Here is a 23,260-nt window from a genome sequence, read left to right as displayed (position 1 = left end):
CATTTACAATTGCGACCTGGCCAAGATAAAGCAAAGCAGTTCGACAACATACAAAAACACAGAGTTACACATGGAGTAAAACAACATACAATCAATGATGCAGTAGAAAAAAAATATATAAATAAGACTATATACAATGTGAGCAAATGATGTGAGATAAGGGAGGTAATGGCAAAAAAATGCCATGGTGGCAAAGTAAATAAAGTATAGCAAGAAAAACACTGGAATGGTAGATTTGTAGTTTGAAGAAAGTTCAGAGATAAAATATAAATAATATGGTGCAAAGGAGCAAAATAAATAAAATAAATAAATACAGTAGGGGAAGAGGTAGTAGTTTGGGCTAAATTATAGATGGGCTATGTACAGGTGCAGTGAACCCATGACCCAAGCATACAGTCAAAGTTTTGGAAATTGGCTTAAGGACAACAAAGTCAAGGTATTGGAGTGGCCATCACAAAGCCCTGACCTCATCCTGTAGAACATTTGTGGGCAGAACTGAAACAGCGTGTGCAAGCAAGGAGGCCTACAAACCTGACTCAGTTACACCAGCTCTGTCAGGAGGAATGGGCCAAAAGTCACCCAACTTATTGTGGGAAGCTTGTTGAAGGCTACCTGAAACGTTTGACCCAAGTTAAACAATTTAAAGGCAATGCTACCAAATACTAATTGAGTGTATGTAAACTTCTGACCCACTGGGAATGTGATGAAAGAAATAAAAGCTGAAATAAAAAAAATTCTCTACCATCATTCTGACATTTCACATTCTTAAAATAAAGTGGTGATCCTAACTGACCTAAGACATGGAATTTTTACTAGGATTAAATATCAGGAATTGTGAAAAACTGAGTTTAAATGTATTTGGCTAAGGTGTATGTAAACTTCCGACTTCAACTGTATGTATATATTAGCTAGTACAGTATCACTGTAAGATAAAGGATATTAGGCGGCAGTATTTTGTAGTAGAAACAGACTAGAGAGTGGAACAGTCCAGCTATCATAGTCCCTAGGTAGACGGGGTTGGCCAACCTGCAACACAACAGTTAATGGAACAAAGAACAATACAATGGATGAATATACTGTATATATCGCAGACATACACAAACACACAGTTAGCACGCACATAGACACACAGTCTGTACCTCTGGTAGGTGGTCATGCGGTGGAACTGGGAGAAAATACTCCTGGCCAGCCAAGGGAAGAGGACGGCGCACGTTATCCCTCCGTAGCCCCCCAACATCGCTGCGATAATCAGAATCACCCCTCCGATCAGACACGGGAAGAATAATGTCCAGTAGTACAGGACTGGATGCACGCACGCACACACAAACAAAGATCCACGCATGCACAGATACACACAGAAACATGATTCGATGTCACACAATGTTCATTACAGTTAAACTTATCACAGCCTCATTAGAGACTAAAGGCATAGCACTAACTTGGGGACTCGTCGGGTTTGCTGAAGGGTGGCTCCTTCATGTAGCGGGTCAGTAGTTTGGCCAGCTGCAGATGTCTGTGGAAATACAACCCCAACACAGAAAGTGATGGTGGTATGGCAATGGGACAGAAGAGGTTGACAGTGTGATATATTCCTGGGTGGTATTTGTCACACAATGGAAAACGTTTTAAAACTTTTTGCACCTGAAAATAAAAAGGTTTCTTATTAGACAAGTCCCTGTTTTTGTCCATTGTCCCTCCGTTTTGTGCCTAATTAATACCCAGGTAAAGGTTAGAGCTATTGAGACCCACCTGAATGTCCTTCCCTGCCTGCAGAGGTCCAGGGGCGTGTGTCCGCTGTAGGTCTTCAAGTGTAGTATCCTGAAGCCTGATCTCTGTAGCAGCGTCCAACACATCTCTATACAGCCTCTCTCTGATGCCACATGGACCGCTGTCAACCCATCCTCATCCACAGTCTCCACCATACACCTCTGACACACACACAAACAAAACATATACTGCTCAAAAAAATAAAGGGAACACTTAAACAACACAATGTAACTCCAAGTCAATCACACTTCTGTGAAATCAAACTGTCCACTTAGGAAGCAACACTGATTGACAATAAATTTCACATGCTGTTGTGCAAATGGAATAGACAACAGGTGGAAATTATAGGCAATTAGCAAGACACCCCCAATAAAGGAGTGGTTCTGCAGGTGGTAACCACAGACAACTTCTCAGTTCCTATGCTTCCTGGCTGATGTTTTGGTCACTTCTGAATGCTGTCGGTGCTCTCACTCTTGTGGTAGCATGAGACGGAGTCTACAACCCACACAAGTGGCTCAGGTAGTGCAGCTCATCCAGGATGGCACATCAATGCGAGCTGTGGCAGAGAAGGTTTGCTGTGTCTGTCAGCGTAGTGTCCAGAGCATGGAGGCGCTACCAGGAGACAGGCCAGTACATCAGGAGACGTGGAGGAGGCCATAGGAGGGCAACAACCCAGCAGCAGGACCGCTACCTCCGCCTTTGTGCAAGGAGGAGCAGGAGGAGCACTGCCAGAGCCCTGCAAAATGACCTCCAGCAGGCCACAAATGTGCATGTGTCTGCTCAAACGGTCAGAAACAGACTCCATGAGGGTGGTATGAGGGCCCGACGTCCACAGGTGGGGGTTGTGCTTACAGCCCAACACCGTGCAGGACGTTTGGCATTTGCCAGAGAACACCAAGATTGGCAAATTCGCCACTGGCGCCCTGTGCTCTTCCCAGATGAAAGCAGGTTCACACTGAGCATGTGACAGACGTGACAGAGTCTGGAGACGCCGTGGAGAACGTTCTGCTGCCTGCAACATCCTCCAGAATGACCGGTTTGGCGGTGGGTCAGTCATGGTGTGGGGTGGCATTTCTTTGGGGGGCCGCACAGCCCTCCATGTGCTCGCCAGAGGTAGCCTGACTGCCATTAGGTACCGAGATGAGATCCTCAGACCCCTTGTGAGACCATATGCTGGTGCAGTTGGCCCTGGGTTCCTCCTAATGCAAGACAATGCTAGACCTCATGTGGCTGGAGTGTGTCAGCAGTTCCTGCAAGAGGAAGGCATTGATGCTATGGACTGGCCCGCCCGTTCCCCAGACCTGAATCCAATTGAGCACATCTGGGACATCATGTCTCGCTCCATCCACCAACACCACGTTGCACCACAGACTGTCCAGGAGTTGGCGGATGCTTTAGTCCAGGTCTGGGAGGAGATCCCTCAGGAGACCATCTGCCACCTCGTCAGGAGCATGCCCAGGCATTGTAGGGAGGTCATACAGGCACGTGGAGGCCACACACACTACTGAGCCTCATTTTGACTTGTTTTAAGGACATTACATCAAAGTTGGATCAGCCTGTAGTGTGGTTTTCCACTTTCATTTTGAGTGTGACTCCAAATCCAGGCCTCCATGGGTTGATAAATTGGATTTCCATTGATTTTTTTTGTGTGATTTCGTTGTCAGCACATTCAACTATGTAAAGAAAAAAGTATTTAATAAGATTATTTAATTCATTCAGATCTAGGATGTGTTATTTTAGTGTTCCCTTTATTTTTTTGAGCAGTGTATTTTAAATAGTGCAGCAGCAATCCTAAAAAGTTGAAGGGTACTGCAGCCAAGTGCTCCATCGGGCTCCAGCTCTTTCAGCAAGCAGCGCATGTTACAGAGATTGTGCACTTGTTCACCTCCCTCCACTGATATGAACAGACCTGACTGGAAATATGGTGGAACCCCCACTTTCCTATGCCTCCACTAATTCAATGCTTTTACATTTGTGGGAAATAGTGAATGAGTGCACACTTCAGGAGAAAGGACATATTATTGTGACACACCTAACTCTGTAAGGTAAACTCCATAGCGAAACTCCCCAATAGAAGAGGAACATGGAAGTCATCATTAGACTTACTCTCCAAGCAAGTAAGTGTGTACACCTCACCTTGTTTCGAAGCAGGTAGCGAACCACCTCGGTGTTGCCAGCATCAGCAGCCAGGTGTAGAGGTGTGACATTGTACATGTCTCCATCGCACCACCTGAACATTCCCGTCTCCCACAGGTACTGCATTGCAACACTGGGAGACACGACGCAGGGTAAGTGTGTGTAGTGTGTGTGTGTGTATGCGAGCGTGTGTGTGTGTGTGCGCATGACATATGTCATGTCTTGACATCATATGTCACTGATGCACAACACATATAGTGGCAAGAAAAAGTATGTGAACCCTTTGAAATGACCTGTACTTCTGCATAAATTGGTTATAAAATTTGATCGGATCTTCATCTAAGGTCACAACAATAGACAAACACAGTCTGCTTAAACTAATAACTCAAACAATAATACGTTTTCATGTCTTTATTGAACACACTGTGTAAACATTCACAGTGCAGAGTGGAAAAAGTATGTAAACCCTTGGACTTAACTGGTTGACCCTCCTTTGGCAGCAATAACCTCAACCAAACATTCTGTAGTTGCGGATCAGACCTGCACAATGGTCAGGAGGAATTTTGGACCATTCCTCTTTACAAAACTCTTTCAGTTCAGCAATATTCTTGGGATGTCTGGTGTGAACCGCTCTCGAGGTCATGCCACAGCATCTCAATCGGGTTGAGATCAAGACTCTGACTGGGCCACTCCAGAAGGAGTATTTTCTTCTGTTGAAGCCATTCCGTTGTTGATTTACTTCTGTGTTTTGGGTCGTTGTCCTGTTGCATCACCCAACTTCTGTTGAGCTTCAATTGGTGAAGTGATAGCCTTACATTCTCCTGCAAAATGTCTTGATAAACTTGGGAATTCATTTTTCCATCAACGATAGTAAGCTGTCCAGGCCCTGAGAGAGCAAAGCAGCTCCAAACCATGATACTCTCTTCACCATACTTTACAGTTGGGATGAGGTTTTGTTGTTGGTGTGCTGTGCCTTTTTTTCCCCACCACACATAGTGTTGTGTGTTCCTTCCAAACAACTCAACTTAAGTTCCATCTGTCCACATAATATTTTGCCAGTAGCACTGTGGAACATCCAGATGCTCTTTTGCTAACTTCAGATGTGCAGCAATGGTTTTTTCTGTGGTGTCCTCCCATGAACACCATTCTTGTTTAGTGTTTTACGTATCGTATACTCATCAACAGAGATGTTACCATGTTCCAGATATGTCTGTAAGTCTTTAGCTGACACTCTAGGATTCTTAACCTCATTGAGCATTCTGCGCTGTGCTCTTGCAGTCATCTTTGCAGGACGGCCACTCCTAGGGAGAGTAGCAACAGTGCTGAACTTTCTCCATTTTTAGACAATGTGTCTTACCGTGGACTGATGAACATCAAGGCTTTTAGAGATACTTTTGTAAACCTTTCCAGCTTTATGCAAGTCAACATTTCTTAATCTCGGGTCTTCTGAGATCTCTTTCGTTCGAGGCATGGTTCACATCAGGCAAAGCTTCTTGTGAAGAGCAAACTCAAATTATGTGAGTTTTTTGAAGTGCAGGGCAGCTCTAACCAACATCTCCAATCTTTTCTCATTGATTGGACTCCACATTAGCTGACTCCAATTAGGTTTTGGAGAAGTCATTAGCCTAGGGGTTCACATACTTCTTCCAACCTACACTGTGATGTTTAAATTATGTATTCCAATATAGACAAGAAAAATACAATAATTTGTGTGTTATTAAGTTTAAGATTAGTTTAAGCAGACTGTGTTTGTCTGTTGTGATTTAGATGAAGATCAGATCTAATTTTATGACCAATTTATGTAGAAATCCAGATAATTTCAAAGGGTTCACATACAGTTGAAGTCGGATGTCTACATACACTTAGGTTGGAGTCGTTAAAACTCGTTTTTTTCAACCACTCCACAAATGTCTGGTTCACAAACTATAGTTTCGGCAAGTCTGTTAGGACATCTACTGTGTGCATGACAAGTCATTTTTCCAACAGTTGTTAACAGACAGATTTTTTCACTTATAATTCACTGTATCACAATTCCAGTGGGTCAGAAGTTTATATACACTAAGTTGACTGTGCCTTTAAACAGCTTGGAAAATTCCAGAAAATTATGTCATGGCTTTAGAAGCTTCTGATAGGCTAGTTGATATCATTTGAGTCAATTGGCGGTGTACCTGTGGATGTATTTCAAGGCCTACCTTCAAACTCAGTGCCTCTTTGCTTGACATCATGCGAAAATCAAAAGAAATCAGCCAAGACCTCAGAAAAAGAATTGTAGACCTCCACAAGTCTGGTTCATCCTTCGGAGCAATTTCCAAACGCCTGAAGGTACCACATTCATCTGTACAAACAATAGTACGCAAGTATAAACACCATGGGACCACACAGCCATCATTCCGCTCAGGAAGGAGACGTGTTCTGTCTCCTAGAGATAAACATACTTTGGTGCGAAAAGTGCAAATCAATCCCAGAACAGCAGCAAAGGACCTTGTGAAGATGCTGGAGGAAACGGGTACAAAATTATCTATATCCACATAACATGAAAGGCCGCTCAGCAAGGAAGAAGCCACTGCTCCAAAACCACCATTAAAAAAAGCCAGACTACGGTTTGCGACTGCACATGGGGACAAAGATTGTACTTTTTGGAGAAATGTCCACTGGTCTGATGAAACAAAAATAGAACGGTTTGGCCATAATGACCATCGTTATGTTTGGAGGAAAAAGGGGGAGGCTTGTAAGCCGAAGAACACCATCCCAACTGTGAAGCACGGGGGTGGCAGCATCATGTTGTGGGGGTGCTTTGCTGCAGGAGGTACTGATGCACTTCACAAAATAGATGGCATCATGAGGGAGGAAAATGATGTGGATATATTGAAGCAACATCTGAAGACATCAGTCAGGAAGTTAAAGCTTGGTCGTAAATGGGTCTTCCAAATGGACAATGACCCCAAGCACTCTTCCAAAGTTGTGGCAAAATGGCTTAAGGACAACAAAGTCAAGGTATTGAGTGGCCATCACAAAGCCCTGACCTCAATCCTATAGAAAATTTGTGGGCAGAACTGAAAAAGCGTGTGTGAGCAAGGAGGCCCACAAACCTGACTCAGTTACAAGCTGTCAGGAGGAATGGGCCAAAATTCACCCAACTTATTGTGGGAAGCTTGTGGAAGGCTACCCGCAACGTTTTACCCAAGTTAAACAATTTAAAGGCAATGCTACCAAATGCTAATTGAGTGTATGTAAACTTCTGACCCACTGGAATTGTGATACAGTGAATTATAAGTGAAATAATCTGTCTGTAAACAATTGTTGGAAAAATTGCTTGTCATGCACACAGAAGATGTTGAAAAACGAGTTTTAATGACTCCAACCTAAGTGTATGTAAACTTCCGACTTCAACTGTACATACATACATACATACATACATACAACCGTTCAAAAGTTTGGGTTATTGTAGTTGGAAACTGCATACTTTTATGGAATACCTACATAGGCATACAAAGTAGAGGTTGACCGATTTTATGATTTTTCAACGCAGATACCGATTTATCGGAGGACCAAAAAAAAGCCTATACCGATTAGTCGGCCAATTTTATATATATTTATAATAATGACAATTACAACAATACTGAATGAACAATAAACACTTATTTTGACTTAATATATTACAATCTATTTAGTCTCAAATAATGAAACGTTCAATTTGGTTTAAATAATGCCAAAAACACAGTGTTGGAGAAGAAAGTAAAAGTGCAATATGTGCCATGTAAAAAAGCTAAAGAGTAAGTTCCTTGCTCACAACATGAGAACATATGAAAGCTGGTGGTTCCTTTTAACACGAGTCTTCAATATTCCCAGTTAAGAAGTTTTAGGTTGTAGTTATTATAGGAATTATGACACGTTGACTATTTCGCTCTATACCATTTGTATTTCATATAACTTCCACTATTGGATGTTCTTATAGGCACTTTAGTATTGCCAGCCTAATCTCGGGAGTTGATAGGCTTGAAGTCATTGCTAAGACCTGCTCGCAAACACAGTAAAGTGCTGTTTGAATGAATACTTACGAGCCTGCTGCTGCCTACCACCGCTCAGTCAGACTGCTCTAACAAATATCAACTAGTGATTGTGAAGATTGATTGTTTTTTATAAGATAAGTTTAATGCCAGCTAGCAACTTACCTTGGCACCTTGCAGCCACAAGGTCCTTTTGATGCTGCACTCGCATAACAGTTGGTCAGCCTGCCACGCAGTCTCCTCATGGATTGCAATGTAATCGCTGTCCAAGAAGGCTGATTACCGATTATGAAAACTTGAAAATCGGCCATGCCGATTAAATCGGTCAACCTCTAGTACAGAGGCCCATTATCAGCAACCATCACTCCTGTGTTCCAATGGCACGTTGTGTTAGCTGATCCAAGTTATCATTTTAAAAAGGCTAATTGATCATTAGAAAACCCTTTTGCAATTATGTTAGCACAGCTGAAAACTGTTGTTCTGATTAAAGAAGGAATAAAACTGGCCTTCTTTAGACTAGTTGAGTATCCGGAGCATCAGCATTTGTGGGTTCGATTACAGGCGCAAAATGGCCAGAAACAAAGACCTTTCTTCTCAAATTCATCAGTCTATTCTTGTTCTGAGAAATAAAGCCTATTCCATGCAAGAAATTTCCAAGAAAAGGAAGAACTCATTGAACGCTGTGTACTACTCCCTTCACAGAACAGCGCAAACTGGCTCTAACCAGAATAGAAAGAAGAGTGTGAGGCCCCAGTGCACAACACATTAGTGTCTAGTTTGAGAAACAGACGCCTCACAACTCCAACTGGCAGCTTCATTAAATAGTACACGCAAAACACCAGTCTCAACGTCAACAGTGAAGAGGCGACTCCGGGATGCTGGCCTTCTAGGGCAGAGTTGCAAAGAAAAAGCCATATTTCTGTCCAGTGTCTGTTCTTTTGCCCATCTTAATGGCTTTTTCTTTGCAACTCTGCCAAGAAAGCCAGCATCCCGGAGTCGCCTCTTTACTGTTGACGTTGAGACTGGTGTTTTGCGGGTACTATTTAATGAAGCTGCCAGTTGAGGACTTGTGAGGTAGAGCTGGCTCTTGTAGGTGAACGTTGGGAGCCGGCTCGGAAATCAGAAGAGCCAAATCTTAAAATATGATAAAATTAAGATATGAATCATCCAAATATTTAAATGAATAGAATTAACTAATTCAAAGAACGAAAAAAGAAATAAAATATAGGCCTAAATGCTCAAGCGCACAAATTAGTTCTGAAAGATCTGCAGATCTTCTGATCTGGTGGAAGAACAATGCCTCTAGTAAGCCGTGGGTAGACAAAGTCACGACAGGGAGACTGCATAGTGGCCACATCCGTTCCCTCAGAGGGTCTTCTCGGAAACGGGACAAAATTACTGAGAGAAGAAACCGCATTAGCCCCTCAAGTGAAGTAGCTTCCATTTCTGAATGCAAATCTCTCATAAAAGCAAAATATGGTCAGCATTGCTGTGTGCTGCTGGTTATAACATGGCAATAAAGAAGAGAGGGACCAGTTTAATGTTTTAAGTGAGATGCTGCAGTTTGCACGTTGTTATTTATTTTTCTTTGATATGGTGCAATATTCTATTATGTTTTTCAGATTGTATTCATTTTGAATTGTTACATTTATATGCACTTTTTATATACATTCAAAAAGTTCTACTTAAATGCACATGTGTAATAGCATCCTTTTTTACATTTATTTCAATTTGTGGGATGCTGCAGTTTTGCAAATTGTTATTTCTTTATGGTGCAATACTCTTATGCTGTTCAAATTGTATTCGTACTTTGTTTATATACATTAAAAAGTTATACTTTAAATGCAAATGTTTAATAGCATTCTTTATCATAACAAACCAATGCATTTTTAAATACATTGTGGTTAAGGTAGAGTATGATTTTCATTAAATAATTTAATTAGAATTGTTTTAACACCTATCATAGTCAAGCTATCGCAAACTGTTTGACTTGAAAAAAATACAAAACATATTTTTTTGGAGCCATTCTTGAGCCAAAAGAGCCGGCTCTTTTTGGTGAGCTGAGCCGAACGAGCCAGCCTATCACTATTGTGAGGCGTCTAGTGTCTAGTTTGAGAAACAATGTACTTGTCCTCTTGCTCAGTTGTGCACCAGGGCCTCCCACTCCTCTTTCTATTCTGGTTAGGGCCAGTTTGTGCTCTTCTGTGAAGGGAGTAGTACACTGCGTTGTACAAGATCTTCAGTTTCTTCACAATTTCTCGCATGGAACAGCCTTTATTTCTCAGAACAAAAATAGACTGACAAGTTTCAGAAGAAAGGGCTATGTAGATATTCCATAAAGAAAATCTGCCGTTTCCAGCTACAATAGTCATTTACAACATTAACAATGTCTACAATGTATTTCTGATCAATTTGATGTTATTTTAATGGACAAAAAAGTGCTTTTCTTTCAAAAACAAGGACATTTCTAAGTGACCCCAAACTTTTTAACAGTAGTACATACATACATACATACATACATACATACATATACTCAGCAAAAAAGGAAATGTCCCTTTTTCAGGACCCTGTCTTTCAAAGATAATTAGGAAAAATCCAAATAACTTCACAGATCTAAAGGGTTTTAACACTGTTTCCCATGCTTGTTCAATGAACCATAAACAATTAATGAACATGCACCTGTGGAACGGTCGTTAAGACACTAACAGCTTACAGCTGGTAGGCAATTAAGGTCACAGTTATCAAAACTTAGGACACTAAAGAGGCCTTTCTACTGACTCTGAAAAACACCAAAAGAAAGATGGCCAGGAACCCTGCTCATCTGCGTGAACGTGCCTTAGGCATGCTGCAAGGAGGCATGAGGACTGCAGATGTGGCCAGGGCAATAAATTGCAATATCCGTACTGTGAGATGCCTAAGACAGCACTACAGGGAGGCAGGACGGACAGCTGATCGTGGCAGACCACGTGTAACAACACCTGCACAGGATCGGTACATCCGAACATCACACCTGCGGGACAGGTACAGAATGGCAACAACATCTGCCGAGTTACACCAGGAACGCACAGTCCCTCCATCAGTGCTCAGACTGTCCGCAATAGGCTGAGAGAGGCTGGACTGAGGGCTTGTAGGCCTGTTTTAAGGCAGGTCCTCACCAGACATCACCGGCAACAACGTCGCCTATGGGCACAAACCCACCGTCGCTGGACCAGACAGGACTGGCAAAAAGTGCTCTTCACTGACGAGTCGTGGTTTTGTCTCACCAGGGGTGATGGTCGGATTCGCGTTTATCACCAGACGAATGAGCATTACCTGTAATCTGAAGCGGGATTGACTTGGAAGTGGAGGGTCCATCATGGTCTGGGGTGGTGTGTCGCAGCATCATCGGACTGAGCTTGTTGTCATTGCAGGCAATCTCAACGCTGTGCATTACAAGGAAGACATCCTCCTCCCTCATGTGGTACCCTTCCTGCAGGCTCATCCTGACATGTCCCTCCAGCATGACAATGAGCCATACTGCTCGTTCTGTGCATGATTTCCTGCAAGACAGGAATGTCAGTGTTCTGCCATGGCCAGCGAAGACCCCGGATCTCAATCCCATTGAGCACGTCTGGGACCTGTTGGAGCGGAGGGTGAGGGCTAGGGTCATTCCCCCCAGAATTGTCCGGGAACTTGCAGGTGCCTTGCTGTGAGATGTTACCCCACTCTTCCACCAAGAACTGGCGAATCTGGTCCAGTCAATGAGGTGGAGATGCACTGCAGTACTTAATGCAGCTGGTGGCCACACCAGGTAGTGACTGTTACTTTTGATTTTGACCCCCCTTTGTTCAGGGACACATTATTCAATTTCTGTTAGTCACATGTCTGTGGAACTTGTTCAGTTTATGTCTCAGTTGTTGAATCTTATAATGTTCATACAAATATTCACACATGTTAAGTTTGCTGAAAATAAACACAGTTAACACAGTGAGAGGACGTTTCTTTTTTTGCTGAGATATAGATAGATAGATAGATAGATAGATAGATAGATAGATAGATAGATAGATAGATATACACACATACATACACACACACACACGTGTTTGTGTAATATCATGTAGGTCTGTGTGTGTGTGTGTGTGTGTGTGTGTCCTTACATGTTGCCTCCAGACACTCCATGGTGTAGGGCGGTTTTTCCCTGATGGTCTACCATGCGTAGATCAGCTCCATGCTGCATAATCTGGTGCATCACATATACATTACCATGCCTGGAGAGACAGACATTACCGTCAATAATAATTACTAGCATTAATAGTACAATTAATTCTTTACTAGTGCTAGGAACACAAGCTTTTCACTACACCCGCTAAATTTGTGTATGCGACCAATAAAATTTGATTTGCACTTGTTCACTCCCCCTCAAGGATTTCAAGGCATTGGACTGATGTAAGCACAGGCTGGAGGGAGGTTCCACCATATTTCTTCCACCAGTCCATTCCTTTTACATCCATGAGGGGGAGTGTACGAGTACACATTTCAAGGAGAAGAGGGAGAGACAGGGGCATTTCTAGATGCTCCAGGGGCCCAACACTTTTCCACTAGTCCCTTTCCATAGATCTAATAGGACTGGATAGGGGGACCTATTCAATCCATTAAAATCTGCAGATACTGACGTGGTAGGAGACAGGTAGTGTTACCGACCTGCAGGCTAAATGGAAGGCGGTCATTCCTGCATCACAGGTCAGGTTGGGGTCAGCTCCATTGCTTAGCAACAGGTTAACTATCGAACGGTTACCTTGGAGGGCCGCAAAGTGGAGAGGGGTGAAACCACCCCAACCTACACACAGACGCAAATACAGACCGACACACAAAGATGATTAGGGTGCTATAACTGTAAATGATCACATTTATTTTATTACTTACAGATAGTCACTTCCAACCTAACCACCTAAAGAGCAGTAGGCCTACTATTGTCTCTATACCAGTCTTTTTAGCTGCTGTGACTTCCTGCCATACTGTCACAGGAGATGTCTGAAAGGATAGACTAACTACTCATCTCAGATCACTGATAAAACAGACAAGGTCCCTCAACATGACAAAATCCCAACAGGAGACATCAGCAGTCAGCTTTCAGCAGTCATCTAAGAACAGTGAGTGGTGATGCATTCTGGAACTGTGATGGAACGCTGGACCTTACATTTTGTATGATTTTAAACTAGGCGGAATATGGCCAGTAGTGATTAGATTGGTTATAACACATTATATATATATATATATATAATGTGTTATAACCAATCTCTGCTGCCTGTAACAAAGCAATTTGCTCATGCATGTTTGATGCTGCAAAGCGATAGCTGTGTGAAAAAGGCTTCTGGAAAAGCTCTGACAACAATCATCTCAGTATGATCACCTCTGACATGCTTATTATTCAGCATTTTCTTACAGAAGTTAAGAACAAATTCCCTAGAATAACGGTATGATAATTTATGCACACTACCCGGACGTGCCCTTAGAATAGGCTACCGTATGGTTAGCCCAAAGTCGGTTTCCTCCTCAACTCAAGAAGGCGGGAGAAAATGAAAAGAAATATGCATACTCTTTATGAAACACCATTTTCCACCACCATGCTAGAGTGGCTATTGCTAGTCCTGGATGTCACGTACCGCGTTAATCCAAGTACCGCGTTAAGCCAATCAGATTGCAGCAGTCTGTATTTTCACCCCTGGCCTGATAGTTCGAAAATGAAAAACAGCCCAAGACCATTATTCCTCCTCCACCAAACTTTACAGTTGGCACTATGCATTGGGGCAGGTGCCGTTTTCCTGGCATCCGCCAAACCCAGATTTGTCCGTCGGACTGCCAGATGCTGAAGCGTGAGAGAGTCCAATGGCAGCGAGCTTTACGCCACTCCAGCCGACACTTGGCATTGTACATGGTGATCTTAGGCTTGTCTGCGGCTGCTCGGCCATGAAAACCCATTTCATGAAGCTCCCGACAAACAGTTCTTGTGCTGACATTGCTTCTAGAGGCAGTTTGGAACTCGGTAGTGAGTGTTGCAACCGAAGACACATGCTTCAGCACTCTGCGCTTCCGTTCTGTGAGCTTGTGTGGCCTACCACTTCAAATCAAATTTTATTGATCACATACACATGGTTAGCAGATGTTAATGCGAGTGTAGCGAAATGCTTGTGCTTCTAGTTCTGACCGTGCAGTAATATCTAACAAGTAATCAAACAATTTCACAACAACTACCTTATATATACACACACACACACACACACACACACACACGCGTGTAAAGGAATCAATAAGAATATGTACATATAAATATATGGATGAGCAATGGCCGTGCAGCATAGGAAAGATGCAGTAGATGGTATAGAGTACAGTATATAGATATGAGATGAGTAGTGTATGTATACATTATATAAAGTGGCATTGTTTAAAGTGACTAGTGATACATTTATTACATCCAATTTGTTATTATTAAAGTGGCTAGAGATTTGAGTCAGTATGTTGACAGCAGCCACTCAATGTTAGTGATGGCTGTTTAACAGTCGGATGGCCTTGAGATAGAAGCTGTTTTTCAGTCTCTCGGTCCCAGCTTTGATGCACCTGTACTAACCTCGCCTTCTGGATGATAATGGGGTGATCAGGCAGTGGCTCGGGTGGTTGTTGTCCTTAATGATCTTTTTGGCCTTCCTGTGACATCGAGTGATGTAGGTGTCCTGGAGGGCAGGTAGTTTGCCCCCGGTGATGAGTTGTGCAGACCTCACTACCCTCTGGAGAGCCTTACGGTTGTGGGCAGTTTCCGTACCATGCGGCGATACAGCCCGACAGGATGCTCTCAGGATGCCAAATTCCTTCAGCCTCCTGAGGTTGAAGAGGCGCTATTGCGCCTTCTTCACCACACTGTCTGTGTGGGTGGACCATTTCAGTTTGTCCATGATGTGTACGCTGAGGAACTTAAAACCTTCCACCTTCTCCACTACTGTCTCATCGATGTGGATAGGGGGGTGCTCCCTCTGCTGTTTCCTGAAGTCCATGATCATCTCCTTTGTTTTGTTGACGTTGAGTGTGAGGTTATTTTCCTGACACCGGACTCCAAGGGCCTCGCCTCCTCCCTGTAGGCCATCTCGTCGTTGTAGGTAATCAAGCCTACCACTGTAGTGTCGTCTGCAAACTTGATGATTGAGTTGGAGGCGTGCATGGCCACGCAGTCATGGGTGAACAGGGAGTACAGGAGAGGGCTGAGAGCGCACCCTTGTGGGGCCCCAGTGTTGAAGATCAGCGGGGTGGAGATGTTGTGTCCTACCCTCACCACCTGGGGGCGGCTCCAGGACCCAGTTGCACAGGGAGGGGTCGATACCCAAGGTCTTGACTGATTTATTTTGATTTTCTCATGATGTCAAACAAAGAGGCACTGAGTTTGAACGTAGGCCTTGAAATACATCCACAGGTACACCTGCAATTGACTCAAATGATGTCAATTAGCATATCAGAAGCTCTAAATCCATGACATAATTTTCTGGAATTTTCCAAGCTGTTTAAAGTCAACTTAGTGTATGTAAAGATCTGACCCACTGGAATTGTGATAAAGTGAATTATAAATGAAATAATCTGTCTGTAAACAATTGTTGGAAAAATTACTTGTGTCATGCACAAAGTAGATGTCCTAACCGACTTGCCAAAACTATAGTTTGTTAACAAGACATTTGGGGAGTGGTTGAAAAACGTATTTTAATGACTCCAACCTAAGTGTATGTAAACTTCTGACTTCAACTGTATAAACTCGGGCAAAAAAAGAAACGTCCTCTCACTGTCAACTGCGTTTATTTTCAGCAAACTTAACATGTGTAAGTATTTGTATGAACATAAGATTCAACAACTGAGACATAAACTGAACAAGTTCCACAGACATGTGACTAACAGAAATGGAATAATGTGTCCCTGAACAAAGGGGGGTCAAAATCAAAAGTAACAGTCACTACCTGGTGTGGCCACCAGCTGCATTAAGTACTGCAGTGCATCTCCTCCTCATGGACTGCACCAGATTTGCTGGTGATGTCTGGTGAGGACCTGCCTTAAAACAGGCCTACAAGCCCTTAGTCCAGCCTCTCTCAGCCTATTGCGGACAGTCTGAGCACTGATGGAGGGATTGTGCGTTCCTGGTGTAACTCGTGCGTTCCTGATGTTCGGATGTACCGATCCTGTGCAGGGGTTGTTACACATGGTCTGCCACTGCAAGGATGATCAGCTGTCCGTCCTGTCTCCCTGTAGTGCTATCTTAGGCGTCTCACAGTGCGGACATTGCAATTTATTGCACTGGCCACATCTGCAGTCCTCATGCCTCCTTGCAGCATGCCTAAGGCACGTTCGTGTAGATGAGCAGGGACCCTGGCCATCTTTCTTTTGTTGTTTTTCAGAGTCAGTAGAAAGGCCTCTTTAGTGTCTTAAGTTTGAATTGCCTACCGTCTGTAAGCTGTTAGTGTCTTAACGACCGTTCCACATGTGCATGTTCATTAATTGTTTATGGTTCACTGAACAAGCATGGGAAACAGTGTTTAAACCCTTTACAATGAAGATCTGTGAAGTTATTTGGATTTGTATGAATTATCTTTGAAAGACAGGGTCCTGAAAAAGGGACGTTTCTTTCTTTGCATGGGCTGCATCTCAATCCACCGTATCCGCCTATGTCACCCTTCCGCATCTGCGGTGGAAAGTGTCAGAGCTACAGCGCTGTTTGTCAGACCAGGAGACATCCTTAAAACTGTCTTCTCACAAAAACGTCTGTAGGATCCGAACAGTTTGGCCTACAAACAAACCCATCTATAGAAAGTGGAGACTCTCACGTTTTGCTCTATGACCCCCCCCCCCCCCCCCCCCAAAAATGACACGGGACTCGTTTAAAGGCAACCCATATAAATGAATGGAAGTACGTCGGTAGTTTTGTGACTGTCTTTTTTAATGAATGTGTTATTCGATGCACTTCTATGGGCTATACTGTAGTAGTAAAGGCCAAATTGTATATTTAAAATCTTTTTTTAAATATATTTTTTTGATACCTAAAGGGGTCCTACAATTCCAAATCAAATACCTAAATGATCCATGGTATGACCTTCTTAAAACAATTCCATATGTCAGCTTAGAACCAACAACATTGTAGTTACTCCACAATACTAGCCTAAATGACAGGGTGACAAGAAGGATATATATTCCAAAACATGTATCCTGTTGGCAATATGGCACAAAAGTAAAACTGCAAACAATGTGGCAAAGAAATGAATACAAAGCGTTATATTTTGGTCAAATCCAACACATCACTGAGTACAATTCTTCATATTTTCAAGCATGGTGGTGGCTGCATCATGTTATGGGTTTGCTTGTCGTTGGCAAGGACTAGAATGTTTTTGGGGATAAAAATTAACAGAATAGAGGTAAGCACAGGCAAAATCCTAGAGGAAAATCTGGTTCAGTATGCTTTCCAACAGACACTAGGAGAGAAATTCACCTTTCAGCTGTACAATAATCTAAAACGCAAGGCCAAATATACACTGGAGTTGCTTACCAAGACAACATTGAATGTTCCTGAGTGGCCAAGATACAGTTTAAATTGGCTTGAAACTCTATTGCAAAACTTGAAAATGGCTGTCTGGCAATTATCAGCAAACAACTTCACAGAGCTTGGAAGGGTTTTTAAAAGAATGTGCAAATATTGTACAATCCAGGTGTGCAAAGCTCTTAGAGACTTACCCAGAAATACTCACAGCTGTAATCATTGCAAAAGGTGATTGTAACATGTATTAACTCCAGGCTTGAGTACTTATGTAATCAAAATATATATATATATATTTTTTTTTCTACCTCATTACATTATTTTGTATAAATCGTTGACAAAACAATTACAATGAAATCCATTTTAATCCGACCTTGTAACACAACAAAATGTGGAAAAAGTCAAGGGGTGTAAATACTTTCTGAAGGCACTGTATATACAGTGAGGGAAAAAAGTATTTGATCCCCTGCTGATTTTGTATGTTTGCCCACGGACAAAGAAATGACCAGTCTATAATTTTAATGGTAGGTTTATTTGAACAGTGAGAGACAGAATAACAACAACAAAAATCCAGAAAAACGCATGTCAAAAATGTTATAAAATGATTTGCATTTTAATGAGGGAAATAAGTATTTGACCCCTCTGCAAAACATGACAGTACTTGGTGGCAAAACCCTTGTTGGCAATCACAGAGGTCAGACGTTTCTTGTAGTTGGCCACCAGGTTTGCACACATCTCAGGAGGGATTTTGACCCACTCCTCTTTGCAGATCTTCTCCAAGTCATTAAGGTTGAGGCTGACATTTGGCAACTCGAACCTTCAGCTCCCTCCACAGATTTTCTATGGGATTAAGGTCTGGAGACTGGCTAGGCCACTCCAGGACCTTAATGTGCTTCTTCTTGAGCCACTCCTTTGTTGCCTTGGCTGTGTGTTTGGGGTCATTGTCATGCTGGAATACCCATCCACGACCCATTTTCAATGCCCTGGCTGAGGGAAGGAGGTTCTCACCCAAGATTTGATGGTGCATGGCCCCGTCCATCGTCCCTTTGATGCGGTGAAGTTGTCCTGTCCCCTTAGCAGAAAAACACCCCCAAAGCATAATGTTTCCACCTCCATGTTTGACAGTGAGGATGGTGTTCTTGGGGTCATAGGCAGCATTCTTCTTCCTCCAAACACGTTGAGTTGATGCCAAAGAGCTCCATTTTGGTCTCATCTGACCACAACACTTTCACCCAGTTGTCCTCTGAATCATTCAGATGTTCATTGGCAAACTTCAGACGGACATGTATATGTGCTTTCTTGAGCAGGGGGACCTTGCGGGCGCAGCAGGTTCAGTCCTTCACGGCGTAGTGTGTTACCAATTGTTTTCTTGGTGACTATGGTCTCAGCTGCCTTGAGATCATTGACAAGATCCTCCCGTGTAGTTCTGGGCTGATTCCTCACCGTTCTCATGATCATTGCAACTCCACGAGGTGAGATCTTGCATGGAGCCCCAGGCCGAGGGAGATTGACAATTATTTTGTGTTTCTTCCATTTGCGAATAATCGCACCAACTGTTGTCACCTTCTCACCAAGCTGCTTGGCGATGGTCTTGTAGCCCATTCCAGCCTTGTGTATGTCTACAATCTTGTCCCTGACATCCTTGGAGAGCTCTTTGGTCTTGGCCATGGTGGAGAGTTCGGAATCTGATTGATTGATTGCTTCTGTGGACAGGTGTCTTTTATACAGGTAACAAGCTGAGATTAGGAGCACTCCCTTTAAGAGTGTGCTCCTAATCTCAGCTCGTTACCTGTATAAAAGACACCTGGGAGCCAGAAATCTTTCTGATTGAAAGGGGCTCAAGTACTTATTTCCCTCATTAAAATGCAAATCAATTTATAACATTTTTGACATGCGTTTTTCTGGATTTTTGTTGTTGTTATTCTGTCTCTCACTGTTCAAATAAACCTACCATTAAAATTATAGACTGATCATTTCTTTGTCTGTGGGCAAATGTACAAAATCAGCAGGGGATCAAATACTTTTCCCTCACTGTACAGTGCAGTTATCTTATTCAAAAAAAATGTGAAAAACAAAATCCTGATCATTCTACACACAATACCCCATAATGATAAAGTGAAAACAGGTTTAGAATTTTTTGCTAATTTATTAAAAATAAAAAACAGATACCATATTTAAATAAGTATTTCAGACCCTTTGCTATGAGACTCTAAATTGAGTTCAGATGCATTCTGTTTCCATTGATCATCCTTGAGTCCACCTGTGGTAAAAATTGATTGGACATGATTTGGAAAGGCACACACCTGTCTACATAAGGTCCCACAGTTGACAGTGCATGTCAGAGCAAAAACCAAGCCACGGGGTCGAAGGAATTGTCCCTAGAGCTCCGAGACAGGATTGTTTCGAGGCAAAGATCTGGGGATGGGTACCAAAACAGTTCTGCAGCTTTGAAGGTCCTCAAGAGCACAGTGACCTCCATCATTCTTAAATGGAAGAAGTTTGGAAACACCAAGACTCTTCATAGAGCTAGCCGCCTGGCCAAACTGAGCAATCGGGGGAGAAGGGCCTTGGTCAGGGAGGTGACCAAGAACCCTATGGTCACTCTGACAGAGCTCCAGAGTTATTCTGTGGAGATGGGAGAACCTTCCAGAAGGACACCATCTCTGCAGCACTCCACCAAATCAGGCCTGTATGGTAGAGTGGCAAAATGGAAGCCACTCCTCAGTAAAAGGCACATGACAGCCCACTTGGAGTTTGCCCAAAGGCACCTAAAGGACTCAGACCATGAGAAACAAGATTCTCGTCTGATGAAACCAAGATTGGCCTGAATACCAAGCGTCACGTCTGTAGGAAACCTGGAACCATCCCAATGGTGAAGCATGGTGGTGGCAACATCTCTGGAGAGACCTGAAAATAGTTGTGCAGCAACACCACACATCCAACCTGACAGAGCTTGAGAGGATCTGCAGAGAAGAATGGGAGAAACTTCCCAAATACAAGTGTGCCAAGCTTGTAGCATCATACCCAAGAAGACTCAAGGCTGTAATCACTGCCAAAGGTGCTTCAAAGTACTGAGTAAAGAGTCTGAATACTTAAGTAAATGTAATATTTCAGTTTAAGTGTTTTTATTTATTTTGCTAAAGTTTCTAAATGTTATTATGGGGTATAGTGTCGATTGATGAGGAGGGAAAAAAAACAATTTAATCCACTTAGAATCAGGCTGTAACATAACAAAATGTTGAAAAAGTCAAGGGGTCTGAAAACTTTCCGAACACACTATATAGTATAATGAGTGTGCATAGGGTCAGTACAAGAGTCAGTGCAGATAGGCAATTAATGGTACCCAAACTATTTAGCAGCCTTCTTTTTTATATGTTTTTATTTAACCTTTAACTAGGAAAGTCAATTAAGAACAAATTCTTATTTACAATGAAGGGGATGGGGGCTGGGATTAAACATTTAAATGTAGGACAAAACACAGATCACGACAAATGACACCACAAGTCGACATAAAGGGAGACCTAAGACAACAGCACAGCATGGCTTGGGGGTAGAAGCTTTTTCAGCGCTTGTTGCTCCGATACCGTTTGCCAGACGGTACCAAAGTGAAAAGTCTATGGCTTGGGTGGCTGGAGTCTTTTACAATGTTTCGGACTTACTCTGTTTTAGTAGCAAAACGGTACTGTTTGGGCTAATGACTACAACCCAGGGTTGAAAAAAAAAAAGAAGACCGCTGCAACCTGATAGAAAGAACAGTATGCGACATCCGGGACAAGCATTAGCCACTCTAGCATGGTGTTTCATAAATAAAGTATGCGTATTTTCCCTGTTTTTTTTCTCGCCATTAAATCGAGTTAAAGAGGAAATCGACGCCTTTGCAGCCTGAATGGACAGTGTTATGTACGAACCGGTCCACGGGGATACATATACTTTTATAGCCGGCTGTGCACGAAAAGGGTTGGGTTTGTTAAAATTGACTCCGACGCGACAATATCTATCTACCAGGCCTGTCCTGAGAACAGTCTTGGTTTCCACAAATGCTCTTCTGCAATATGGTAGGCTTTTGGATAAAAAAAAAAATTCGAAAATAACATTAATTCCCCAAATGTGTGCACAATAAATTGTTGGCTAATGCATACTACAAAAATGCATAGGCAGGCCTATAAACGTACCTTTCTCTTTGAGGATAGATCGATCATGTTGAATGAAATGTGCACACTGATCAATGTTCCCTCGTTGGATACAGTCAAAAATGTCCCCGTCGATCGGAAGCATAATGCGAATACTGTGACGCCTGACTATCACTCTGTCAATGTAAACAACATATCTTTACAGAGACGATACATTGTAACAACAATCATACGTTCATTTAGTAAAGACCCTTGTCTATCAAGGATTTAGATTTTTTTTGTCTTTAAACTGTCTGCAGTCACGCATGCTACGTTCACGTTAGGTTAGACTGCAGTTGGCAGGACAGACCCCGCCTAGCGCATCTGATTAGATATAGACACACGTGACCCGGTTCTGAGTTTTCCTCATCACTTGTGTTACTAGAATATTCTATTTTAAAAGCAACGACTATTAATGTTAATTTGAGAGACTCTGATGTTGTTTTATTTTGATCCAAATGATATGGACCCTGATTTAACTTTCATTGTTAATTTCTTTATCTTTCATGGAAGATTATTTATTCATAAAATGAAGTGGGCAGAGAACAAACCCCTCTTCACATTATTTAAGATAGAATTTAAATATTATTTTGAAATGATCGGTAAATGTAAAAACAAAAAAGCAATACGCACCATAAAAGTATTTAACAAATTGAAAATTCATCTTGATATGTAATACCCCTGTCTGTTAGGTTTATGTACTGTTTTTTGTATTTGTTGTATTCATAATATATATGAATATATATATACTTGTGTTCCTAGAAATAAAACCATGCAGTGCAGCCAGCATTTAGTATTATTCTGTATGTGAACCCGAGACTCTCCATCTAGTATGATATGTTACGTTTCGTATGGTATTAATTTGTGGATGTCCATCATCTATTACTTACTATGTTACGAATTACAATTTGTATGATATGTTATGAATTTGCTAAAGCTACAAATGTTACAATTTTGCTAAACATATGACATTTTACTAATTCCAGGTTGTTGTGGGTAACGTTAGCTAGGTGTCTAGATGGCTTACGCTGACGTTAGCTAGCTGGCTAACATTAACTAGGCTAGGTGTTAGGATTAAAGGTTAAGGTTAGGGGAAGGGTTAGCTAAAAGGGAAAAGGTTAGGGGAAGGGTTAGCTAACATGCTATGTAGTTGTAAAGTAGTTGAAAACTTGCTAATTAGCTAAATGCTGAAGTTGTCCATGAGATTCGAATATGCAACCTTTGATTGCTAGACGTAACCTTCTGTCATATTTAACCATAGCAATCATAACATATCAATCATACTATTTTTACGGTCCCGGATTTACTTTTACTGTTACGTCTAGTCTATGAGACCAGGCTGCGTATATGGATTTGTTGATTTATATCAGAGAAACTGAAAATCTCAATAATAAATCTCTTCCATTGAAAGACGTATTTAAAATGAATGTTGCTGGCTGTGGCTGCTAAGGTTGCCTGTCGGATAAGTGCCTATGTTTAGCCAACACTATGTTTAGCTAACTTTACAAAGTTTCTACCGTAGCTCGCAAAGTAAACATTATCAGCCAACAGTACATTGGCAAATGCGCCCTTTGCTGCTTGACAGGCAGAGCCCACAAAGTATGGGAAATTAACCTAAACCACTCATACTTGTCAGGTATAGTTCA

The 23,260-nt window shown here is 42.2% G+C and overlaps 1 protein-coding gene across 1 annotated transcript in view; it reads right to left on the bottom strand.

Moving 5' to 3' along the window:
* The window catches only part of LOC106576865 (uncharacterized), a 22,132-nt gene extending 218 nt beyond the window's left edge, over positions 1-21,914 (bottom strand). Inside the window, exons 1-8 of the mRNA XM_014154364.3 lie at positions 21,618-21,914; positions 12,591-12,726; positions 12,047-12,157; positions 3,904-4,036; positions 1,750-1,928; positions 1,440-1,513; positions 1,140-1,302; positions 1-1,026 (exon numbers count right to left, since the gene is read on the bottom strand). The exon at positions 1-1,026 is cut by the window's left edge and continues 218 nt beyond it. Of these exons, the coding sequence (XP_014009839.2) occupies positions 909-1,026; positions 1,140-1,302; positions 1,440-1,513; positions 1,750-1,928; positions 3,904-4,036; positions 12,047-12,157; positions 12,591-12,726; positions 21,618-21,720 (1,017 nt within the window). The 5' untranslated portion in view covers positions 21,721-21,914 and the 3' untranslated portion in view covers positions 1-908. The remainder of the gene's footprint in view (positions 1,027-1,139; positions 1,303-1,439; positions 1,514-1,749; positions 1,929-3,903; positions 4,037-12,046; positions 12,158-12,590; positions 12,727-21,617) is intronic.
* Positions 21,915-23,260: the final 1,346 nt, after the last annotated feature.

This window comes from Salmo salar, chromosome 18, assembly GCF_965601325.2.
Source record: "Salmo salar chromosome 18, fSalSal1, whole genome shotgun sequence".
NCBI classification, from domain to species: domain Eukaryota; kingdom Metazoa; phylum Chordata; class Actinopteri; order Salmoniformes; family Salmonidae; genus Salmo; species Salmo salar.
The sequence above is the reverse complement of the archived record's forward strand: the minus strand, read 5'-3'. Positions and strand labels throughout refer to the sequence as shown.